General features: G+C 40.0%; 1 protein-coding gene across 7 annotated transcripts in view; it reads left to right on the forward strand.

Annotated features, from left to right (window-relative positions):
* Nucleotides 1-20,325, forward strand: part of SPG11 (SPG11 vesicle trafficking associated, spatacsin) — a 100,613-nt gene that overhangs the window by 31,662 nt on the left and 48,626 nt on the right. For 6 of the 7 annotated variants that reach the window (XM_074393685.1, XM_003928917.4, XM_074393688.1 and 3 more), the window contains 9 exons: nt 2,108-2,263; nt 2,657-2,832; nt 4,961-5,137; nt 8,670-8,741; nt 9,102-9,229; nt 9,510-9,685; nt 11,340-11,553; nt 15,483-15,686; nt 18,050-18,156. In XM_074393685.1, the coding sequence (XP_074249786.1) occupies nt 2,108-2,263; nt 2,657-2,832; nt 4,961-5,137; nt 8,670-8,741; nt 9,102-9,229; nt 9,510-9,685; nt 11,340-11,553; nt 15,483-15,686; nt 18,050-18,156 (1,410 nt within the window). The remainder of the gene's footprint in view (nt 1-2,107; nt 2,264-2,656; nt 2,833-4,960; nt 5,138-8,669; nt 8,742-9,101; nt 9,230-9,509; nt 9,686-11,339; nt 11,554-15,482; nt 15,687-18,049; nt 18,157-20,325) is intronic. The other variant, XM_074393686.1, reaches the window with a different exon arrangement.

Below are 20,325 nucleotides of genomic sequence, written 5' to 3' on the forward strand. Positions count from 1 at the left end.
TGATTTTTTGTATCTTTAGTAGAGACGGGGTTTCACCATGTTGACCAGGATGGTCTCGATCTCTTGACCTCGTGATCCAGCCGCCTCGGCCTCCCAAAGTGCTGGGATTACAGGCGTGAGCCACCACACCCAGCCCTTTTTTTTTTTTTTTTCTCCTTTGAGACGGAGTCTCACTCTGTTGCCCAGGCTCGAATGCTGTGCTATGATGAACAGCTTATTGCAGCCTTTCATCCGGGACTCAGGCAGTCCTCCCACCTTAGCCTCCCAAGTAGCTGGGACTACAGGTGCACACTACCACCCTCAGCTATTTTTGTAGAGAATGGGGTCTCTCTGTGTTGCCCAAGCTGGTCTCAAACTCCTGGGCTCAAACAATCCTCTGCCTCCCAAAGTACTGGAATTACAGATGTGCACCACCATGCCTAGGCAACTTTGTGGAAATGTGACAGTGTTATATTCTATAAATGGTCTCATACTATATGGGCTATTAAATTGCTCATACCTTATTTAGTACTCTGTATTTTTAGTGTGCAAGGAAGAGATGATCTTTCAAATTCAAGAGTTTTATACAGGACAGAAAAACATTTCAATAAAGTTTCCTTCTGTTTAAAATCAGTCAGCCAGGTGTGATGGCTCACACCTATAATTTTAGCCCTTTGGAAAGGCAAGGCAGGTGAATAACGTGAGGTCGGGAGTTCAATACCAGCCTGGCCAGCATGGCGAAACCCCATCTCTACTAAAAATACAGAAATTAACTGGGTGTGGTGGTGGTTCATGCCTGTAATCCCAGCTGCTTGGGAGGCTGAGGCAGGAGAATTGCTTGAACCCAGGAGGCGGAGGCGGAGGTTTCCCTGAGCTGAGATCATGCCATTGCACTCCAGCTTGGGCAACAAGGGTGAAATTCCACCTCCAAAAAAAAACAAAAAACCCACACCCTCTCTCTTGCTTTGAGTGCAGAGTCTGGTCTCCTCTTTCTTGAATTGCCAGCTTTTCTAATGCTCTGATGTTTTAAAAATTGCTTGAGTTTCTAGAAAATGGCTTGGTTGCTGGTATTGAGCTGGGCTCCATTAGCAATTGTAGAGTCACTATTCATTTCTGTTGTTGTAGTGGTTAATGATTTCTCCTCATTTTACTCTCACCTGCCCTGCTCAGCTCTTAAGGGTGGAGATGGGTCTGGAATGAGAAGCAGTGGGAATAGCCTTACCCTCCCCTAGGGGGAAAACCCATTTCCCTTCATTCTGGTCTCACAGATGTAATCCTAAAGATGGGGGCCAGTGCTGAGAGAAACAGGAATCACTTAATTATAACCTTCAGCTGCAGATAAAACATTCAGGGTCCCACACTTCTTGCTTTCACTTGAATGTTTAACACGGAATAGCTCTGCAATCAGACAGGCTTAAATTCAGATTTTGGCCCTGCCACTTATTTTCTTTTTCATTTTCGTTTTCACTCTTGTCCAGGATGCTGGAGTGCAGTGGTGGGATCCTGGCTCACTGCAACCTCTGCCTCCCAGGTTCAAGCAATTCTCCTGCCTCAGCCTCCTGAATACCTGGAATAACAGGCACCCACCAGCACACCTGGCTCATTTTTGTATTTTTAGAAGAGGCACGTTTTTGCCTTGTCGGCCAGGTGGATCTCAAACTCCTGACCTCAAGTGATCCTCCTGCTTTGGGCTCCCTAAGGGCTGGGATTACAGGCATGAGGCACTGCGCCTGGCTCTGCCACTTACTTTATAAATTAGCTCGGGCAAGTTACTTATCCTCTGAACCTCAGTTTTTTTAATCTATGGAAAGAGAATATAATATCCACCTACCTCTTAAGTTGTTGAATAAATGAGATAGCATTTATAAAACACCAAGTACAGTACTTAAGATGTAGGTGGTCAGCAGAAGGGTAGTTAGCAGTGATACCAGTAAATGATGACTATTAATAATTAGAATCATTTAAGATTTCAGGTAATAAGCCTTCATAAAAGTTTTGTGAGCTTCTTAAAAATAAGACAAGGGTCCTTGTTTCATGTTTTAGAAGATTGTAACATGACGTTTTTTGATATGTTAATTTTATTGTGAAGATCCTGGTGTTCATGTTAATTTCTTTTGTTCTTTCTCAGATGTGGAAGAGTTGATACCAGCATTGGATTTACTTTGCTCAGCAATTAGAGGAAGTTATTCTGAACCCCAAAGCAAACACTTTTCAGAACAATTGCTTAATCTTACACTGTCTTTCCTTAACAAGCAAATAAAGGAGCTTTTTATTCACACTGAAGGTAAGAATAGCAGCTAGGAAGGGGGCAATTCTGCTGTTCCTGCATAAGAACAGATACAAGTGCTGCTATTGCGTGAGACAGCATAAACTAGTGGCGCATCATTTATTATGTTTGGGTAAGGTCAGTTTGTAATTCAGGAAGTGAAATGGGTTTTGATACTGAGAAAGTTGGTAGAAAGACCCGGGACTAATTGTGAAGAACAAGAAAAGGAAAAGGTTGTATTAAAATACAGAGCTACTTGCTTGTAAATAGAAAAAACCTCAGACATATTGTTTGAAAATTTAAAATACCAAGTTTGAATTTAGACTTTCTCTAGAATTCTTTTATATAACAGCTCATGGTTTATGTTTATACACACGTACACACAAATTGGCACATTGATATCTTCCACAGAGCTAGATGAACATCTGCAAAGAGGAGAGAACATTTTGACTAGCTACATTAATGAACTTCGAACCTTCATGATAAAGTTTCCTTGGAAGCTAACAGATGCTATAGATGAATATGATGTACATGAAAATGTCCCCAAAGTAAAGGAAAGCAGTATATGGGAGAAACTCAGCTTTGAGGTAAGCATGAGTAGTTATCACTTCTTTTATTTGCCAGATTCAGAAGATCTGAGAAAAAAATAGAAAAAAACAGAATTTGGATTCTACACACTTACGATTCAGAATGTTTGACAAAGGTTTGAGGTTTTAACAGTTTTGGGATCTCTGATTATGACTTCAAATTTATGTCTGCAAGCTGCATTTATTTAATTCACAACATGGGTAGGCTCCCACTTAATGCCAGATCTGCCCACTTGGGTTCAGTAACACACACCCAACTCTAAACCCATTAGTTTAGTGAAGTGGCAATACTCCCTCATTGGCTCAAGCCTGGTACTTTGAATACTCTTAGCAATACTCCCTCATTGGCTCAAGCCTGGTACTTTGAACTCATGCATTCTGCCTGACACCTAGATAAATTGAATTGCTGCTGCTGATTAGATCTTTTGAAATTTTTATTTTATGACATTATTACTTAGAAGGATATTTGATTTTGATCCTGTCTGAAATTCTAATTTAAGACATTTTGCCCAGTTAAATTTTCATCCATCTGTTTGCCTTTTTTCCCTCACAGTAGAAGTTACAATCATAGAGCTAAAATTTACTACTATTGGTGTGACTTAGGGACTAGAACAGGTGTCCCCAAACTTTTTACACAGGGGGCCAGTTCACTGTCCCTCAGACCATTGGAGGGCCGCCACATACTGTGCTCCTCTCACTGACCACCAATGAAAGAGGTGCCCCTTCCTGAAGTGTGGCGAGGGGGCTGGATAAATGGCCTCAGGGGGCCGCATGCGGCCGTCGGGCCGTAGTTTGGGGATGCCTGGACTAGAAGAATTCCTTCACCCACTGCAGGGTATTGGTATTGGAGAAACAAAAGCTAAACCAGCTTAACACAGATCATCATAATCAATAGGGAATGAAAGTGTTAGGATTGAGATGCTGCCAGGTTAAGATTGCTGTTCTTGGGGTGGAGAGATTTGGAAGTACCTGCTGTAACTGCATTTTCTGTATCTCTTATTCATTGCCTAACTTTAAAAAGTAAGAAATTCCATAGTTTTCCTTCTACTTTTTTGTCTCCTCCTTCCTGTCTTCTTTACAGGTTTCTTCTTTACAGGTTTCTCTCCTCTAATGTTCTGTAAGGCTCTGTGGTCCTCTTTGTACTCAAAATCGCTGATTTTCAACTTTTGTCAGGGCAATGGGTTATAGTTTACTTTGATAAAAATTGTAGACCCTGTCTGCAAAAGCAGGCATGTGAATGTGTCCACATAGACAAAATTTTGTATATGGCTTAATGGGGTTTACAGATGCCTTTAAAGTGTCAGGTTGAGAATGCCTCCTTTCTGTTCTCTCTAGGGATTAGATCTTCACTTTAAGTATTTCTTTTCACATAGATTATTGGTAGTAGCCTTCTAATGCCTCAGTATCTTGAGCTTGAATCACTTTCAGTCCACTCTCTATATTGCTGCCTCGATATTTTTCCATAAATATGTATCTGATCATATCACATCTTGCTTTTAAGGTCTTTCAGTGGCTCCACAGTTTCGGGATAAAATCTACCTCATACGCAAAGTTCTTCATGATGGAACCTCTGCTTTGCTTTCAAGTCTCATCTGCTACTGTCTCCAGTTTTTTCTCCAGTTATATTGAGTAATTTGTAGTTCCCTGAAGGCTTGATACAGCTTCTTTTCTTTGTTCCTCTGCATATGATATTCCCTCTTTTTGGAACACCTGCCCTCTTATCTCATTATATCAATGGAACAGTTACTGGTCTTTAAATTTTTTTGTCTCATCAGTTACTAGTTACTTCTCCTAGGAAGCCTGGTCCAGGTGGTGGGGGTGGCGCAGGGTGGTGGTCATCCTTCTTATTTAGGTGTTCCTTTTCCGGACCTTCCTCTCTAGCACCCTGGGACACTTTTATCACAGCCATTATACAGTACTATAATCAATGTGTCTTCTGATAGCTCCTGGAGTGTAGGATCTTTGTTTTACTCAATTTTATATCCCTTGAACCTAACCCCAAGTCTAATAATAGATTTTAAATATAAGTTCCTTAGTTACATGCTCAATAAATGTATAAATCCCATGTTGATAATTGTAATAAGGAAATGAAAAGGAACTTAAAAGGCAAACGTTTTTCTTTTCCTAGGAAGTTATTGCCAGTGCCATTTTAAACAACAAAATACCAGAGGCACAAACTTTCTTCAGGATGAATAGTCATTCTGCTCAAAAACTTGAGGAGCTGATTGGAATAGGCCTAAATTTGGCCTTTGAAAATTTAAAAAAAAACAATATAAAGGAAGCCTCTGAACTTTTGAAGAATATGGTGAGTAGTATAATCCATAAAGCTTTAAAATGCATTTAATTTCTAGTTACTGTAAAATTGATTTATATTTATAATTATTTCAAAAACTAAGAAATTTATGTAGTCTTTACTAGGAAATAATGATACTAATAACAGTAAGAAGAGCTGGGAATAGTGGCTTATGTCTGTAATCTCAGTGCTTGAGAGGTTGAGGCAGGAAGATCACTTGAGGCCAGGAGTTCAAGACCAGCATGGGTAACATAGCCAGACCCTGTCTCTACAAAAAATAAAAAGGACATGGTAACTTGCGCTTTATATTAGTCTATGCTCATATTGCCGTGAAGAAATACCTGAGCCAGGTGTGGTGGCTCATGCCTGTCATCCCAGAACTTTGGGAGACTGAGGTGGCTGGATCACCTGAGGTCAAGAGTCCAAGACCAGCCTGACCAACATGGCAAAACCCGTCTGTACTGAATTTACAAAAATTAGCTGGCATGGTAGTTGGCACCTATAATGTCAGTTACTTGGGAGTCTGAGGCAGAGAGAATTGCTTGAACCTGGGAAGCAGAGGTTGCAGTGAGCCAAGATGGTGCCACTGCACTCCAGCCTGGGCAACCAAGCTCAAAAAATAAATAATAATGAACTATCTGAGACTGGATAATTTAGAAAGAAAAGAGGTTTAATTGGCTCATAGTTCTGCAGGCTATACAGGAAGCAGGGCTAGGGAGGCCTCAAGAAACTTACAGTCATGGCAGAAGGAGAAGAGGAAGCAGGCATATTTTACATGGCAAGAGAAGGAGGGAGAGAGAGCAGTGGGGAGGTGCTATATACTTTTAAACAACCAGATATCATGAGAACTTGCTCGCTATCACAAAAACAGCAAGGGAGAAATCTGCCCCTTTGATCCAGTCACCTCCCATCAGGCCCCTCCTCCAAAATTGGGGGTTACAGTTCAATGAGATTTGGGTAGGGACACAAATCCAAGCCATATCACCCCTGTAGTCCTAGTTACTCAGAAGGCTGAGGCAGGAGAATCTCTTGAGCCCAGGAGTTCTAGGCTGCAGTGAACTACGATTGCACCTGAAAACAGCTGGTAACAGAGCAAGACCTTGTCTCTAAATCTTAAAAAAGAAATAACACTGAGAAATGTTTTGGTACTGAGAACTTTCTTTTTCTTTCTTTCTTTTTTTTTTTTTTTTTTTTTTTTTTTTTGAGATGCAATTTCACTCTTGTTGCCCAGGCTGGAGTGCCATGGCACAGTCTCGGCTCACCACAACCTCCCCCTCCCAAGTTTAAGCCATTCTCCTACCTCAGCCTCCCAAGTAGCTGGGATTATAGGCATGCACCACCATGCCCAGCTAATTTTGTGTATTTTAAGTAGAGATACGGTTTCTCCATGTTGGTCAGGCTGGCCTTAAACTCCTGACCTCAGGTGATCTGCCAGCCTCGGCCTCCCAAAGTGCTGAGATTACAGGCATGAGCTACCATGCCCAAGCTGAGACCTTTCTTGAAGATATTTTCCCCCTAACTTTAGTTGTGAGTGATGAAACTTACATAGATTTATGGTGTACAATATATTGTTTTGATATGTACTTACATGGTGAAGAATTACCACAAGTAAGCTAAGATGTCTATCACTTCACATAGTTATGTGTGTATATATGGTGAGAACACTTGAGATCTATTCTCTACAAATTCCAAATATACAATGTATTATTATTAACGTTAGTCACTATGCTGTACGTAGGTCTCCAGAAGTTATTTATATCTGAAAGTTTGTACCTATTAACCAATATCTCCTTTTTTCCCCCTATCCCACAGTCCCTGGTAATATCATTCTACTCTCTATTACTGTGAGTTTAGCTTTTTCTTAGATTCCACATATAAGTGAGAGCATGAAGAATTTGTCTTTCTGTGTCTGGCTTATTTCATTTGGTATAATATCCTCCATGTCGTTTAAAATGGCAGGTTTTGTTCTTTGTCTTTTGTTGTTGTTGTTGTTGTTGTTGTTGTTGAGACATGGTCTCACTATGATGCCCAGGCTGGTCTCCAACTGTTGGGTTCAAGCAATCCCCTTGCCTTGGCCTCCCAAAGTCCGGAAATTATAGGCATGAGCCAATACACTCACCCTTTCCTTGTATTTTTTAAGGCCAAATATTCCTTTGTGCATATACACCACATTTACTTTATCCATTCATCTGTTGATAGGTTGTTTCCATATCTCTTGAAGAGATTTTTAAATGGTGTTTAAAAGTACTATCTGGGCTGGCTGCAGTGGCTCACACCTGTAATCCCATCACTGTGGGAGGCTGGGACAGGCAGATCACTTGAAGCAGAAGTTTGAGACCAGCATGGCCAACATGGTAAACCCTGTCTCTACTAAAAATGACAAAAATTAGCCAGGTGGGCCATATGTGCCTGTAATCCCAGCTATTTGGGAGACTGAGGCACAAGAATCATTTGAACCCGGGAGGCCAAAGTTGCAGTGAGCTGAGATCACGCCACTGCATTCCATTCAGCCTGGTGACAGAATGAGACCCTGTCTCAAAAAAAAAAAAAAAAAGAAAAACTGAAAAGAAAAAGTACTCTATTAGAACTGGCACTTTGATTAGGAGGAGATAGTGTTTCTCATAGAAGACTTCACACATGTCCAAGCATGCACAAGAGCTCATGATTTGTTGGAGGACATTCTGTATTGTTCATATGACCCCTTATATCGCCACTCGAACTTTCTAGTAAATTAGGCCTTTGCTGGGGCTTTATTCTCTTGTGGTGTTACTTCATATGAGAAGGGTAAGTCCTAGAAGTAGGGCTCCTAGACTAAGCTGAAATCTAGCTCTAATCTGCATGGTTGAGGTCTTGCCCATGGTAAGTTTCAGGAGGTGGAGAGTAGTGGAAATATGTGGATGTTTACATTGACCTTTTTTACCACTTGAATCGGCATACCAGATTGCTATCGTTTTGGTCCTGTGGTAGCCTAGTATTGCCTTCAGTTGTTCTGTGTGCTGCTTTTGCTCTGACAAAACACGTAAGGACTTTAGGGATAGGCAGTAAATACATCCAATAAATGTAGGAGAGCCAGGCGGGGTGGCTCATGCTTGTAATCCTAGTACTTTGGGAGGCTGAGGCAGGAAGATCACTTGAGCCCAGAAGCTTGATCAAGACCAGCCTGGGCAATATGAAGAAATCCCATCTCTACAGAAAAATTAAAAAATTAGCCAGGCATGGTGGTGCACACCCGTAGCCCCAGCCACTTGGGAGGTTGACGTGATAGGCTCACTTGAGCCTGAGGATCAAGGCTGCGGTGAACTGTGACCACACCACTGTACTCCTTCCTGGGCAACAGAGCAAGACTGTCTCAAAAAAATAAATAAATAAAAATTGAAAAAAAATAAAAATAAAAAAACTGGGAAAATGAGTATTTGAAAGAGGAGCTAGCTATGGAATTCTAACAAGATAGATGTCTCTAATAGTGTTTCTGTATCATATATTTATGTTCAAAATAGTTCCCTTACAAAATGTACCTTTTTTTGGTTTTCTATGCTTATTTTAGGGGTTCGATGTAAAAGACCAATTGCTCAAGATATGCTTCTATACAACTGATAAAAATATACGGAACTTTTTGGTAGGTAAAGATGAGACTATGTAGTATACGTTTTCTAGAAAGCCTCGGTGAAAAACTTGGAAGACAACCTTGAACAACTTTAAGTAATTTTAATGTTCAACTAATATCTAATAAGTAAAAGTGTGAAAACCCCTTTATGTTTTTTAAGTGACTGTTTTACATTTGTGGTAAAAGAGAATTTGTGTCAACATACATTAACTCAAACGTTCAAAATATAATTCTTGAATGGCATTTTATGTCATAACTTTTTTAAATCTTTAATTCCCAGTACTACCTTCTTTAATAATCGTAAGACATTATTTACAGTTGTGTTTGATTTTTGTAAAGTCACTGCTTGAATTTAATTACTTTTTATTGAAGGTTGAAATTTTAAAAGAAAAAAATTATTTTTCTGAAAAAGAAAAAAGAACTATAGACTTCGTGCATCAAGTTGAAAAACTTTATTTGGGACATTTCCAAGAACGTATGCCAATCCAGTCATTTCCCAGGTAGTTTCATTAGTTCTCTTTTGATAATATTAAAATACTGTAGATAGTATTTAATTTGTAATTGTTAGCACAAGGTTCTTATGTGGAACTAAGCCTGCATTCTCCATGAAGATAAAATTTGTATCAGACAGAAGGGACTCAAGAGTTTTCTGTCTTTGTAATATTTGCATAATCAGTATTATGTGTTCCCCAAAAGAGTTAGATGCTCTTGAGCAGATAAAAAGGAATGATGCCTTTTTCTCCAGAATTAAAAAAAAAACATTTATGTCACTGTTTTTAGGTATTGGATAAACGAACAAGATTTTTTAACGCACAAGTCTGTTTTGGACTCATTCCTGAAGTACGATTGTAAAGATGAATTTAACAAACAGGAACACATAATTGTGTTAAATTGGGCTCTGTGGTGGGATCAACTGACCCAAGAATCCATTCTTCTCCCCAAGATAAGTCCAGAAGGCAAGTGTGGAGAGAGCGTGAAATAAAAACATAATGAATGAGGATTAAATTGGGTATTGATATTTAAATATTCCAGTGTTTCTGAATTTTAGAATTCCTTTTGGGAAATAATATTCAGGTTCTTTAAAATGCAAGTCAATGCACTAAGACTTCTTCCTTAGAGTTTCTGGAAGGGATTTATAAAGTGCTGGTAAAATTTTAAAAAATAGTTAAATGAATTGAGATTTCAAGATTGAGTTTTCATTCCAGCTTCAAAGTGACAATCTTTATTTTTCCGAATAGTCTGAGTTTCTTGTGTAAATTGGGAATCTTTTCCACCTGATATAGGGGATCTGGGGCATAACTAACAGTAATCAACAGTAGCAATTCAGAGAGTAAAATTCAGGCTTACTATTTATGGCTGAAGTTTTTATTTATTTTAAATTTTTTTCTTTTCATCCTTACCCTTTTTTTTTTTTTTTTTTTTTGGGACAGAGTCTTGCTCTTGTTGCCCAGGCTGGAGTGCAATGACGCAATCTTGGTTCACCACAACCTCTGCCTTCCAGGTTCAAGCGATTCTCCTACCTCAGCTTCCCAAGTAGCTGGGACTACCGGCATGCACCACCGTGCCCGGCTAACTTTTGTATTTTTTAGTAGAGACGGGTTTCTCCATGTTGCTCAGGCTGGTCTCGAACTCCCAACCTCAGGTGATCCACCTGCCTCAGCCTCCCAAAGTCCTGGTATTACAGGCATGAGCCACTGTGCCCAGCCTCATCCTTACCCTTTTGAAACAAAGTTTTTATTAAGGGAAAGATAAGGGAAGAAAAGAGTTGAACAGGTAAGTGAAATGTACAATGAATACCTAAGTTTAATTTTAATGACCATACTAATTGAAGCAACATATACGTCCTTGGCTAGAGTATTGATTATAAAATGAACAATGCGACCAGGCTTGGTGGCTCACACCTGTAATCCCAGCACTTTGGGAAGCCGAGATGAAAGGACTGCTTGAGACCAGGATTTCAAGACCAGCCTGGCAACATAGTGAGACCCCTGTCTCTACAGATTTTTTTTTAATTACCTGGGGGCCAGGTATGGTGGCTCATGCCTATAATCCCAGCACTTTGGGAGACTGAGTCAAGTGGATCACCAGAGGTCAGGAGTTCAGGACCAACCTGACCAACATTGTGAAACCCCATCTCTACTAAAATAATTAGCCAGGGTGTGGTGGTGCATGCCTGTAATCTCAGCTACTTGGGAGGTTGAAGCAGGATTATTGCTTGAACCTGGGAGGCAGAGGTTGCAGTGAGCCAAGATTATACCACTGCACTCCAACCTGGGCGACAGAGCAAGACTCCATATTAAAAAAAAAAAAAAATTTTTACCTGGGCATGGTGGCACATGCCTACATATGCCCAACATTTTACTTGGGCATCTGAAGTAGGAGGATCACTTGAGCCCAGGAGGTCGAGGGCACCATGAGTACACCACTGTACTCCAGCCTGGGCAACAGAGCGAGACCCTGTCTCAAAAAAAGGAAAATAGTAAAAGAGGACCTGATTAATTAATATATTGTATAAATATCTGTGTCCAGATTGTTATATTTACTTCTAATTTAGTGTTATGTATCAGTAAACATAATTATATTTAAAAATGTGTTTTGTTCTTCATGTAGAATACAAATCATACTCCCCTGAAGCCTTGTGGAGATACCTCACAGCTCGCCATGATTGGTTAAACATTATCCTGTGGATTGGAGAATTTCAAATCCAGCATAGTTATGCTTCACTTCCACAGAGCAAATGGCCCCTTCTGACTGTTGATGTTATTAACCAGAATACTTTCTGTAACAACTACATGAGGAATGAAATTTTAGATAAGCTGGCCAGGTACTGTAACTGTTGAACTAATCCTCAATGGGAAGAATACAAGGGAAGAGCAAGAAAAAATAATGGTATAGTTTTTCCTTTGAAATACCATAAATCCAACACAGTATTATTTCATATTATTATAAAATTTAAAACATATCATCTTATAGTGAAGTTTTAAAATCATATGTATTTGGCTGGGTGCATTGGCTCATGCCTTTAATCCCAGCAGTTGGGAGGGCTGAGGTGGGCAGATCACCTGAGGTCAGGAGTTCAAGACAAGCCTGGTCAACATGGTGAAACCCTGTGTCTACAAAAACACAAAAATTAGTCAGACATAATGCCAGATAATCCCAACTACTTGGGAGCCTGAGGCAGAAGAATCACTTGAACCCAGGAGACAGAGGCTGCAGTGAGCCAAGATGGCACTGTTGCACTCCAGCCTGGGTGACAGCAAGACTCTGTCTCAAGAAGAAACAAAAAATCATATGCATTTAACATCATGTGGTAGCGAATAAGCTCTCAAGTTTTAGATGCAGGTGTCTCCCAAAACATTTTATGCACTTTGGTATAGAAATGTTAAGTTTCGGCCGGGCGCGGTGGCTCAAGCCTGTAATCCCAGCACTTTGGGAGGCCGAGGCGGGTGGATCACGAGGTCAAGAGATCGAGACCATCCTGGTCAACATGGTGAAACCCCGTCTCTACTAATGGTGCAAAAAATTAGCTGAGCATGGTGGCGCGTGCCTGTAATCCCAGCTACTGAGGAGGCTGAGGCAGGAGAATTGCCTGAACCCAGGAGGCGGAGGTTGCAGTGAGCCGAGATCGCGCCATTGCACTCCAGCCTGGGTAACAAGAGCGAAACTCCGTCTCAAAAAAAAAAAAAAAAAAAAAAAAAAGAAATGTTAAGTTTCTCGGCTCACTGCAACCTCTGCCTCCTGGGTTCAAACAATTCTCTTGACTCAGCCTCCCGACTAATTGGGTCTACAGGCGCCCGCCATCATGCCTGGCTAATTTTTGTTTTTTTTAAAAAAACTAAAGTATATATGGTTTTAGAATTGGGAAATTAGTAAATTAATAAATGCTATACCACCAGATTAAAGGGGAAAAAAATCATACTTCCCTGTTAGATACAGAAAAGCATGTGATAAAATTCAGCCTATTTGTGATAAAAACTATTGGCAAACAAAACATAAGGAGTTGTCACCTAACTTAAAAGGGGTATCTAGAAAAATCCTCCTAGCCAGCATCGTACTTATTAGTGAAACATTGTGAGCATTCTCTTTAGATTGGGAGCAAGACAAGCTTACTGTCAACTCTTATAAAGTTGATCTTTAAATACAATGCAGTCTTGGAAAAAATCCCAGCCAGTTTGTGTGTGTGTGTGTGGTGGAGGGGTTGGATTATGACATGCTGATCATAAATGTTTATATAGAAATTAGAGGCTCTGCTGGGCGCAATGGCTTATGCCTGTAATTCCAGCACTTTGGGAGGCTGAGGTGGGCAAATCACTTGAGGTCAGGAGTTCAAGACCAGCCTGGGCCAACATGGTGAAACCTCATCTCTACTAAAAATACAAAAATTGGCCGAGCATGGTGGCACATGCTTGTAATCCCAGCTACTCGGAAGGCTGAAGCAGGAGAATCACTTGAACTCAGGAGGCGGAGGTTGCAGTGAGCCAAGATCAAGCCACTGAACTCCAGCCTGGGAGACAGAGTGAAACTCCCTCTCAAAAAAAAGAGAAAAAAAGAAATTAGAGGGTCCAGAAGAGCCCTGAGGCCGGGTCTAGTGGCTCACGCCTGTAATCCAAGCACTTTGGAGGCCAAGGCGGGTGGATCACCTGAGGTCGGAAGTTGAAGACTAGCCTGACCAACATGGTGAAACCCCATCTTTAAAATCTAAGATTCCTGAAAGAGAATTTACCCTACCAGATATCAAAAGTTATTCTAATCTATAGTAGTTAGGACAGTGAGAGTACTGGTGCCAGGGTAGAGAACAGAAGAGTGTACCTAGAAACAGACCTATGATCATTTTACATATGACAAAGATGGTCCTGCACAATAGTGGGGAGGAAAAAACATTTTTTTGAAAATGAGGCTGGAGTAACTGAATAGCTATATGGGGAAAAAATCTAATTGGTTTCCCCTCTCTACCTTATATTCTACATTAAATCAATTCTAGGTAGATGTTAACACCTAAATGTCAAATGTAAAAGTATAACATTTGGAAAATGCTGTCAGTGAATATCTTCACAACCTTGGGAGTAGTCGGATATGCTTTCTAAAAGGCCTAAAGGGGCGAAGATCTGTCACTGAAACCAACAGAGCTGCTTGGTGGGAGTTGTGGCCCTTAGTAGAGGGTGTCGCCAAGCTGTAGTCACCCAGCGCAGAGAGAACCAGAGTATTCCCTCTTATCTCCAAATGGGGCCCTCCCACAATCTAGAATGGAAGTCTGAGGACACTGAAGTCTTGTAGTAGAACCCACAGAGGTTAGCTTCCAGGAACAGAGTAGGGTGAAGCAGAGTAGAGCTTCGATCTGAGGAGAAAGATGCCCAGCACATAGGCTTCTCACAAAAAGAGGAAACACAAATGGCTAATAAACATATGAAAAAGATTCTTTTTCTCATTTGTAGTTAAGGAAATGCAAATTTATCTTCTCCAAAGTTTAGGAACAACTGAAATGGACCTCAGTGATTCACTTATAATATGATGTTGACTAGAAGGATTTTTCTAGATACCCCTTTTAAGTTAAGGAAATTTGCATCTATGCTTAGTTTGATAATAGTTTTTATCATAAATATGGCTAAATTTTCTCAAAGGTAGAGTGGATAAATATGGTATGTGTATACAATGGAATACTTTATGATAATGAAAAATAACAAACTATACCTGGAGGTATGAACATGGATAAATTACACAATGTTGAGTACATCCATAATGTTCTACGTAATACAGAGTTCAAAATAGGTAAAACCTTAAATTATTTGGGATTACATATATGTGTAATAAAACTATGAATAAAAGTAAAAAGGCTAGACAAAGTGGTTCACACCTGTAATCCCAGCATTTTGGGAGGCCTAGACAGGAGGATTGCTTGAGTCCAGGAGTTCAAGACCAACCTGGACAACATAGACCTTGTCCCTACAAAAAATTTAAAAACTAGCTCAGTGTTGTGGCACATGCCTGTTGTCCCAGCTGCTCAGAAGACTGAGGTAGGAGGATCACTTGAGCCTGGGAGGCCGAGGTTGCAGCGAGCCGAGATGGCACCGCTGGACTGCAGCTTGGGGGACAGAGCAAGACCCTGCCCAAAAAAAAAAAAAGTATGGGAATGATTATCGTAAAAGTCAAGATAGTGGCTACCTCTGGAGGTAACAAGGGCATGCAATGGGGGAGGAATATACCAAGGGTTTATAATGTTCTATAATTAGGTTAGTGTTTCCATGGTGTTTCTTTAAATTCGATATACAGGTATATATTGTATTTACTCCTTTGCTATATATTATATAACAGTCACTTTGTAAAAGGTAGTATTTACATGCAGATTTCTATTCATGTTCAGTGCTTGGTCTGTTTAAATTACTGTGATGTCACATGATTTTATTTAGATATTTTGGTGAATTTCTCCATGTTTAGAGCATCCAGCTTCAAGGGTTAAACCATTGTTGCCATACTGGGTAATGGTTTCCATCACAAACCAAAAAATGGAAATAGCTTGATTTAGGTTTTTAAAATAATAAAGATAGCTTGAGACCGTTATTACTACCTTTAAATACTACAGTAGTGTAGACAATTTTATTAGAAATCAGCAAAATATGTGTCTGAGAACATAGAGTAAGAAATGGCAGCACTAATTTGTAAATGATTAAGTAATTGAGACTTAAACTATGGGTGTGATTTGGTGTACTCTGAACATAGCAACTTTTTAACTTACCATCCTGTAAATCTGTCCAATAGAAATGGGGTTTTTCTGGCATCTGAACTGGAAGATTTTGAATGCTTCCTCCTAAGACTAAGCCGTATTGGAGGTGTAATACAGGATACCCTCCCTGTTCAAAACTACAAGACCAAAGAAGGTTGGGATTTCCATTCTCAGTTCATTCTGTATTGTTTGGAGCACAGTCTGCAGCATCTTCTTCATGTCTACCTTGACTGTTACAAGTGAGTACTGAGAATGCATTTGTCCTTGAGCAGGTCTTCACATTATCTCTTTGCATATGACTTACCAATGTGACTTTTAGGAAAATAGTAAGCATTCCCATGAGGGATACTCATGTTTTTGAAGCAATTTTCTCGATTTCAACATTTGGTACATCTTTGAATTCAGTGCTACATTCAACAAAATGCTTATGTATTTTTTGGTGATCTTCTGTAGTATCTCTGTTAACCTTTTAAAGACTTGACTTTAGAATACAATGAAAGAAATGCTTTAAAAGGTTTGAGAGGAAGATTCTGAAGTTTCACTTGGAGTTTTCTTTGATACTTTGATTACCAAGAGAATGCTAAACAAGTTTGATTTCATAGCAAGGAGTATTTCACTTCAAGGTATATTAGATATGCTCTAAAATTTTTATTTACGTAGACACGCACACAGAGTAAGCAATACATCAGTATGTGTCTACCTATGATCAACCTGCAGAATCATCTGTGGCCGGTGTTAATTGCTATTGGATCAGTAATAACGATAGAAGTAGTCTTTAATAAGTGAGTGTTTACAGTGTTGTCACTAAGCTAAGTACTTTATATGTACTATCTCATTTAATCTTTACAAAAACTCCTTGGGGTGGTTACTCCTGTCTCCACTTTACAGAAGAAAAAACAGGATTTGAGAGACTAAAGTATCTTATTTAAGGCACACAACTAATAAATGGAAGAGCTGATTTAATTCTACTTAATTTGTATTCCAGAGCCCACATTTGTGCACTCATAGACAACATTTTTATTTTACTTATTTTGTGTATTAAAGACTAGGAATTGGATGGGCACAGTGGCTCACATCTGTAATTCCAGCACGTTGGGAGGCCAAGGCAAGAGAATCACTTTAGCCCAAAAGTTCAAGACCAGCCTGGGGAATGTACTGTGTTTTCTGAAGTCTCATTCTGTCACCAGGCTGGCATGCAGTGGCACGATCTTGGCTCACTGCAACCTCTGCCTCCTGGGTTCAAACAATTCTCTTGACTCAGCCTCCCAAGTAGCTGGGACTACAGGCATGCACCACCACGCCCAGCTAATTTTTATATTTTTAATAGAGATGGAGTTTCACCATGTTGGCCAGGACTTCATAATCCACCTGCTTCAGCCTCCCAAAGTGCTGGGATTACAGGAGTGAGCCACCGCGCCTGGCCTACTGGGTCTTCCTCTTTACAAAGAAGTAAAAAACCAGCTATCCATAGTGGGACACACCTGTAGTCTCAGCTACCTGGGAAGCTGAGGAGGGAGGATTGCTTGAGCCTGGGAGATCCAGGCTGCAGTGAGCCATGTTTGTGCCACTACACTCCAGCCTGGGCAACACAGTGAGACCTGGTCTCAAAAAAATAAACAGGCCAGGCCCAATGACCAACACCTGTAATCCCAGCACTCTGGGAGGCTGAGGCAGGTGGATCTTTTGAGGTCAGCAGTTCCAGACCAGCCTGGCCAACATGGTGAAACCCCATCTCTACTGAAAATACAAAAATTAGCCCCGTGTAGCATTGTGTGCCTGGAGTCCCAGCTACTCTGGAGGCTGAGGCAGAAGAATCATTTGAACCTGGGAGACGGAGGTTGCAGTGAGCTGAGATCACGCCACTGCTCTCCAACATGGGCGACAGAGTGGCTCTGGATCTCAAAAAAAAAAAACAAAAAACTAGGAGTTCCAATAGAAGATGTATTTTTGACATGTAATATTGTCAGTCTTACTTAGAAATGTTTTCTCCAAAGCTACAGGCAAGAGAACAGATTTAAGACCTGTATTTTCAAAGTATGTATTTTGAGCCATAATTCCTCAGTTGTACCCTCTCTGTAGTTGTGTAAGCTTTTTGTTTGTTTTTTACTTGTTTGCCTTGAGACAGTCTCACTCTGTCACCCAGGCTGGAGTGCAGTGGCACAATCATGGCTCACTGCAGCCTCGAATTCCTAGGCTCAAGTGGTTTCCCCACCTCAGCTCCCAAGTAGCTAGAACTACAGGTACATGCTACCACACTTGGCTTGTAAAAATTTCTTAAAAACCTCTTACTAAGTTTGAATATGCTAAAAAGTTTTTGTTGTAAAAACCAGTGAAATATTAAGTATCTTAAAGTACAAGTTATCTATTTATCTGATAAAGAGTTGATTGACATATGATGTCTCTAAAGTCTGTCTCTAAAATTGTCTGTTTCCAGATAATAAAGAATATGTAAAATAGAAGAGTGGGAGTATTTTGTGTTATATTTACTTTTTAATTCCAAGATTCTTTTTTTTAAATTCTAGTCATCACCTGAGCAAACATGGTTGTAACTGTCTTGTTCTGTATGTTAATCAAAGAAGTTTTTTGTTTGTTTTATATACAGACTTAGTCCTGAAAATTGTCCCTTTTTGGAAAAAAAAGAATTACATGAAGCACATCCTTGGTTTGAATTTTTAGTTCAGTGTCGACAAGTTGCCAGTAATTTAACAGGTATGGGTATATTGTATTAAACACAGAAACTTTCTTTGGATAAATCACTGGTCTGTTGAATGCTATTAAACTTGTGGACTCTTTAAACAAATTATTTGGCTGTGATTAAATATCTGAATGTAATCTAGGCTTGCCCTTTAGATAAGAAGCAGAAGGCCAAAAAGGTTAGCTGCCAGTCAGCCAAGAAAAGCTAGATCTGGAGCAAAGAGCTTGTGTTATTTTGTCTACTTCCCCTTAGCATCATGCTCTAGGATTTCTCTTATCCTACCACTTTGTCACAGGCTGAATTCCTGCTCTCTGGTAGACTGACACCCTTTTTCCATGAAGAAGTGGTCTGTCTTCCTGTTTTGAATATTTTAGTAAAGAACTCCAAATGGACTTGAAAGAAATCCATAGTATGTGTGAGATAGTGGAGCTGCAGTGGAGCTGCTGATGTAGAGGCTTACTCTGGTTGTAATCAGACAGAAAAGCCTTGTTACCACTGTGGAGTTAGGTGGTGTTATCCCAGAAATACGGGAAAAGGGACAGGCTGAATGACCACAGACAAGAAATGTCAGCAGTCAGTCTTTCAGTTGCATGTAATGTCTAGTTTCTCCAAATGTAGGTTTTTTTTTTTTTTTAATAATGTAGGTTTTGTTTTCTGGTTTTGCATGCTATGAAGTAATGTATGTTCATTGTTTAAAAAAAATTAGAAGACACAACTATCAAAAAGGTAATACTGGCCAGGTGGGTAGCTCGCACCTGTAATCCCAGGGAGATTTGGGATAGCATAGTAGAAGGATCACTTAAGGATAGGAGTTGAAGACCAGCCTGAACAACATAGCAAGACTCTATTTCTACAAAAGATTTTTAAAAATTAGTCAGGTGTGGCGACATGCTCCTGTATTCCCAGCAACTTGGGAGGCTGGGATAGGAGGATCACTGGAGCCCAGGGGTTAGAGGATGCAGTGAGCTATGATTGTGTCACTGCACTCCAGCCTGGGTGACGGGGCAAGGCTCTGTCCCTTTTTTAAAAAATAATTACAAACAAATTGAAAACAAATACCTACATAGGTAGATAGCCTAGGTACATAGGAAAATAACTACCCATAGGTAACCACTGATAATTTTTTTTTTTTTTTGAGATGGAGTTTCGCTCTAACTACCCAGGCTGGAGTGCAATGGCGTGATCTCGGCTCACCGCAGCCTCCGCCTCCTGGGTTCAGGCAATTCTCCTGCCTCAGCCTCCCGAGTAGCTGGGATTACAGGCACGCGCCACCATGCCCAGCTAATGTTTTGTATTTTTAGTAGAGATGGAGTTTCACCATGTTGACCAGGATGGTCTCGATCTCTCGTGATCCACCCGCCTTGGCCTCCCAAAGTGTTGGGATTACAGGCGTGAGCCACCGCGCCCAGCTACTGATAATATTTTAATGTATTTTGTTACAGTTACCTTCACTACATTTTTTAAAAACCTAGTCTCTATTGTATTTCATTTATACAACAAACATTTATTGAGCTCCTACCTTGTGGCAGACTATTGTAAGTGCTAATAGCAAAACAAGAAACATCTGTTAGTATATACTGCTTTTTTGTGTAATAGCATGAGAATTTTCGCACATTTAAAAGAAAATGGCCATTTTAAATGTTTACATAATATTTTATTATATGGATATGCCTGTATTTTACTATTCTCTTTTTCTGACAATGAAGCCATTTTCCATATTTTTCTATTATAAGTAATAGTCTTGAATATAAAATTTTGTCCTTATTTCAGATTATTTTCTTAGTACAGATGGGTTTTGGGATATTAAATTATTGGGTCGAAAGTTACAAGTGGTTTTTCTTTGGGGTTTTTTTTTTTTTTTTTTTTTTTTTTTTTTTTTTTTTTTTTTTTGAGATGGAATCTTGCTCTGTCACCCAGGCTGGAGTGCAGTGGCACGATCTCAGCTTGCTCTGTAATCTTTGCTTCCCAGGTTCAAGTGATTTTTCTGCCTCAGCCTCTCAAGTAGCTGGGACTACAGGCATGTGCTGCTGTGCCCAGCCAATTTTTATATTTTTAGTAGAGATAGGCTATCACCATATTGGCCAGGCTGGTCTTGAGCTCCTGACCTTGTGATATTCCTGCCTTGGCCTCCCAAAGTGATGGGATTACTGGCATGAGCCACCATGCCCAGTGGTTATACGTGT

The sequence above is a fragment of the Saimiri boliviensis genome, chromosome 2 (genome assembly GCF_048565385.1).
Source record: "Saimiri boliviensis isolate mSaiBol1 chromosome 2, mSaiBol1.pri, whole genome shotgun sequence".
NCBI lineage: Eukaryota > Metazoa > Chordata > Mammalia > Primates > Cebidae > Saimiri > Saimiri boliviensis.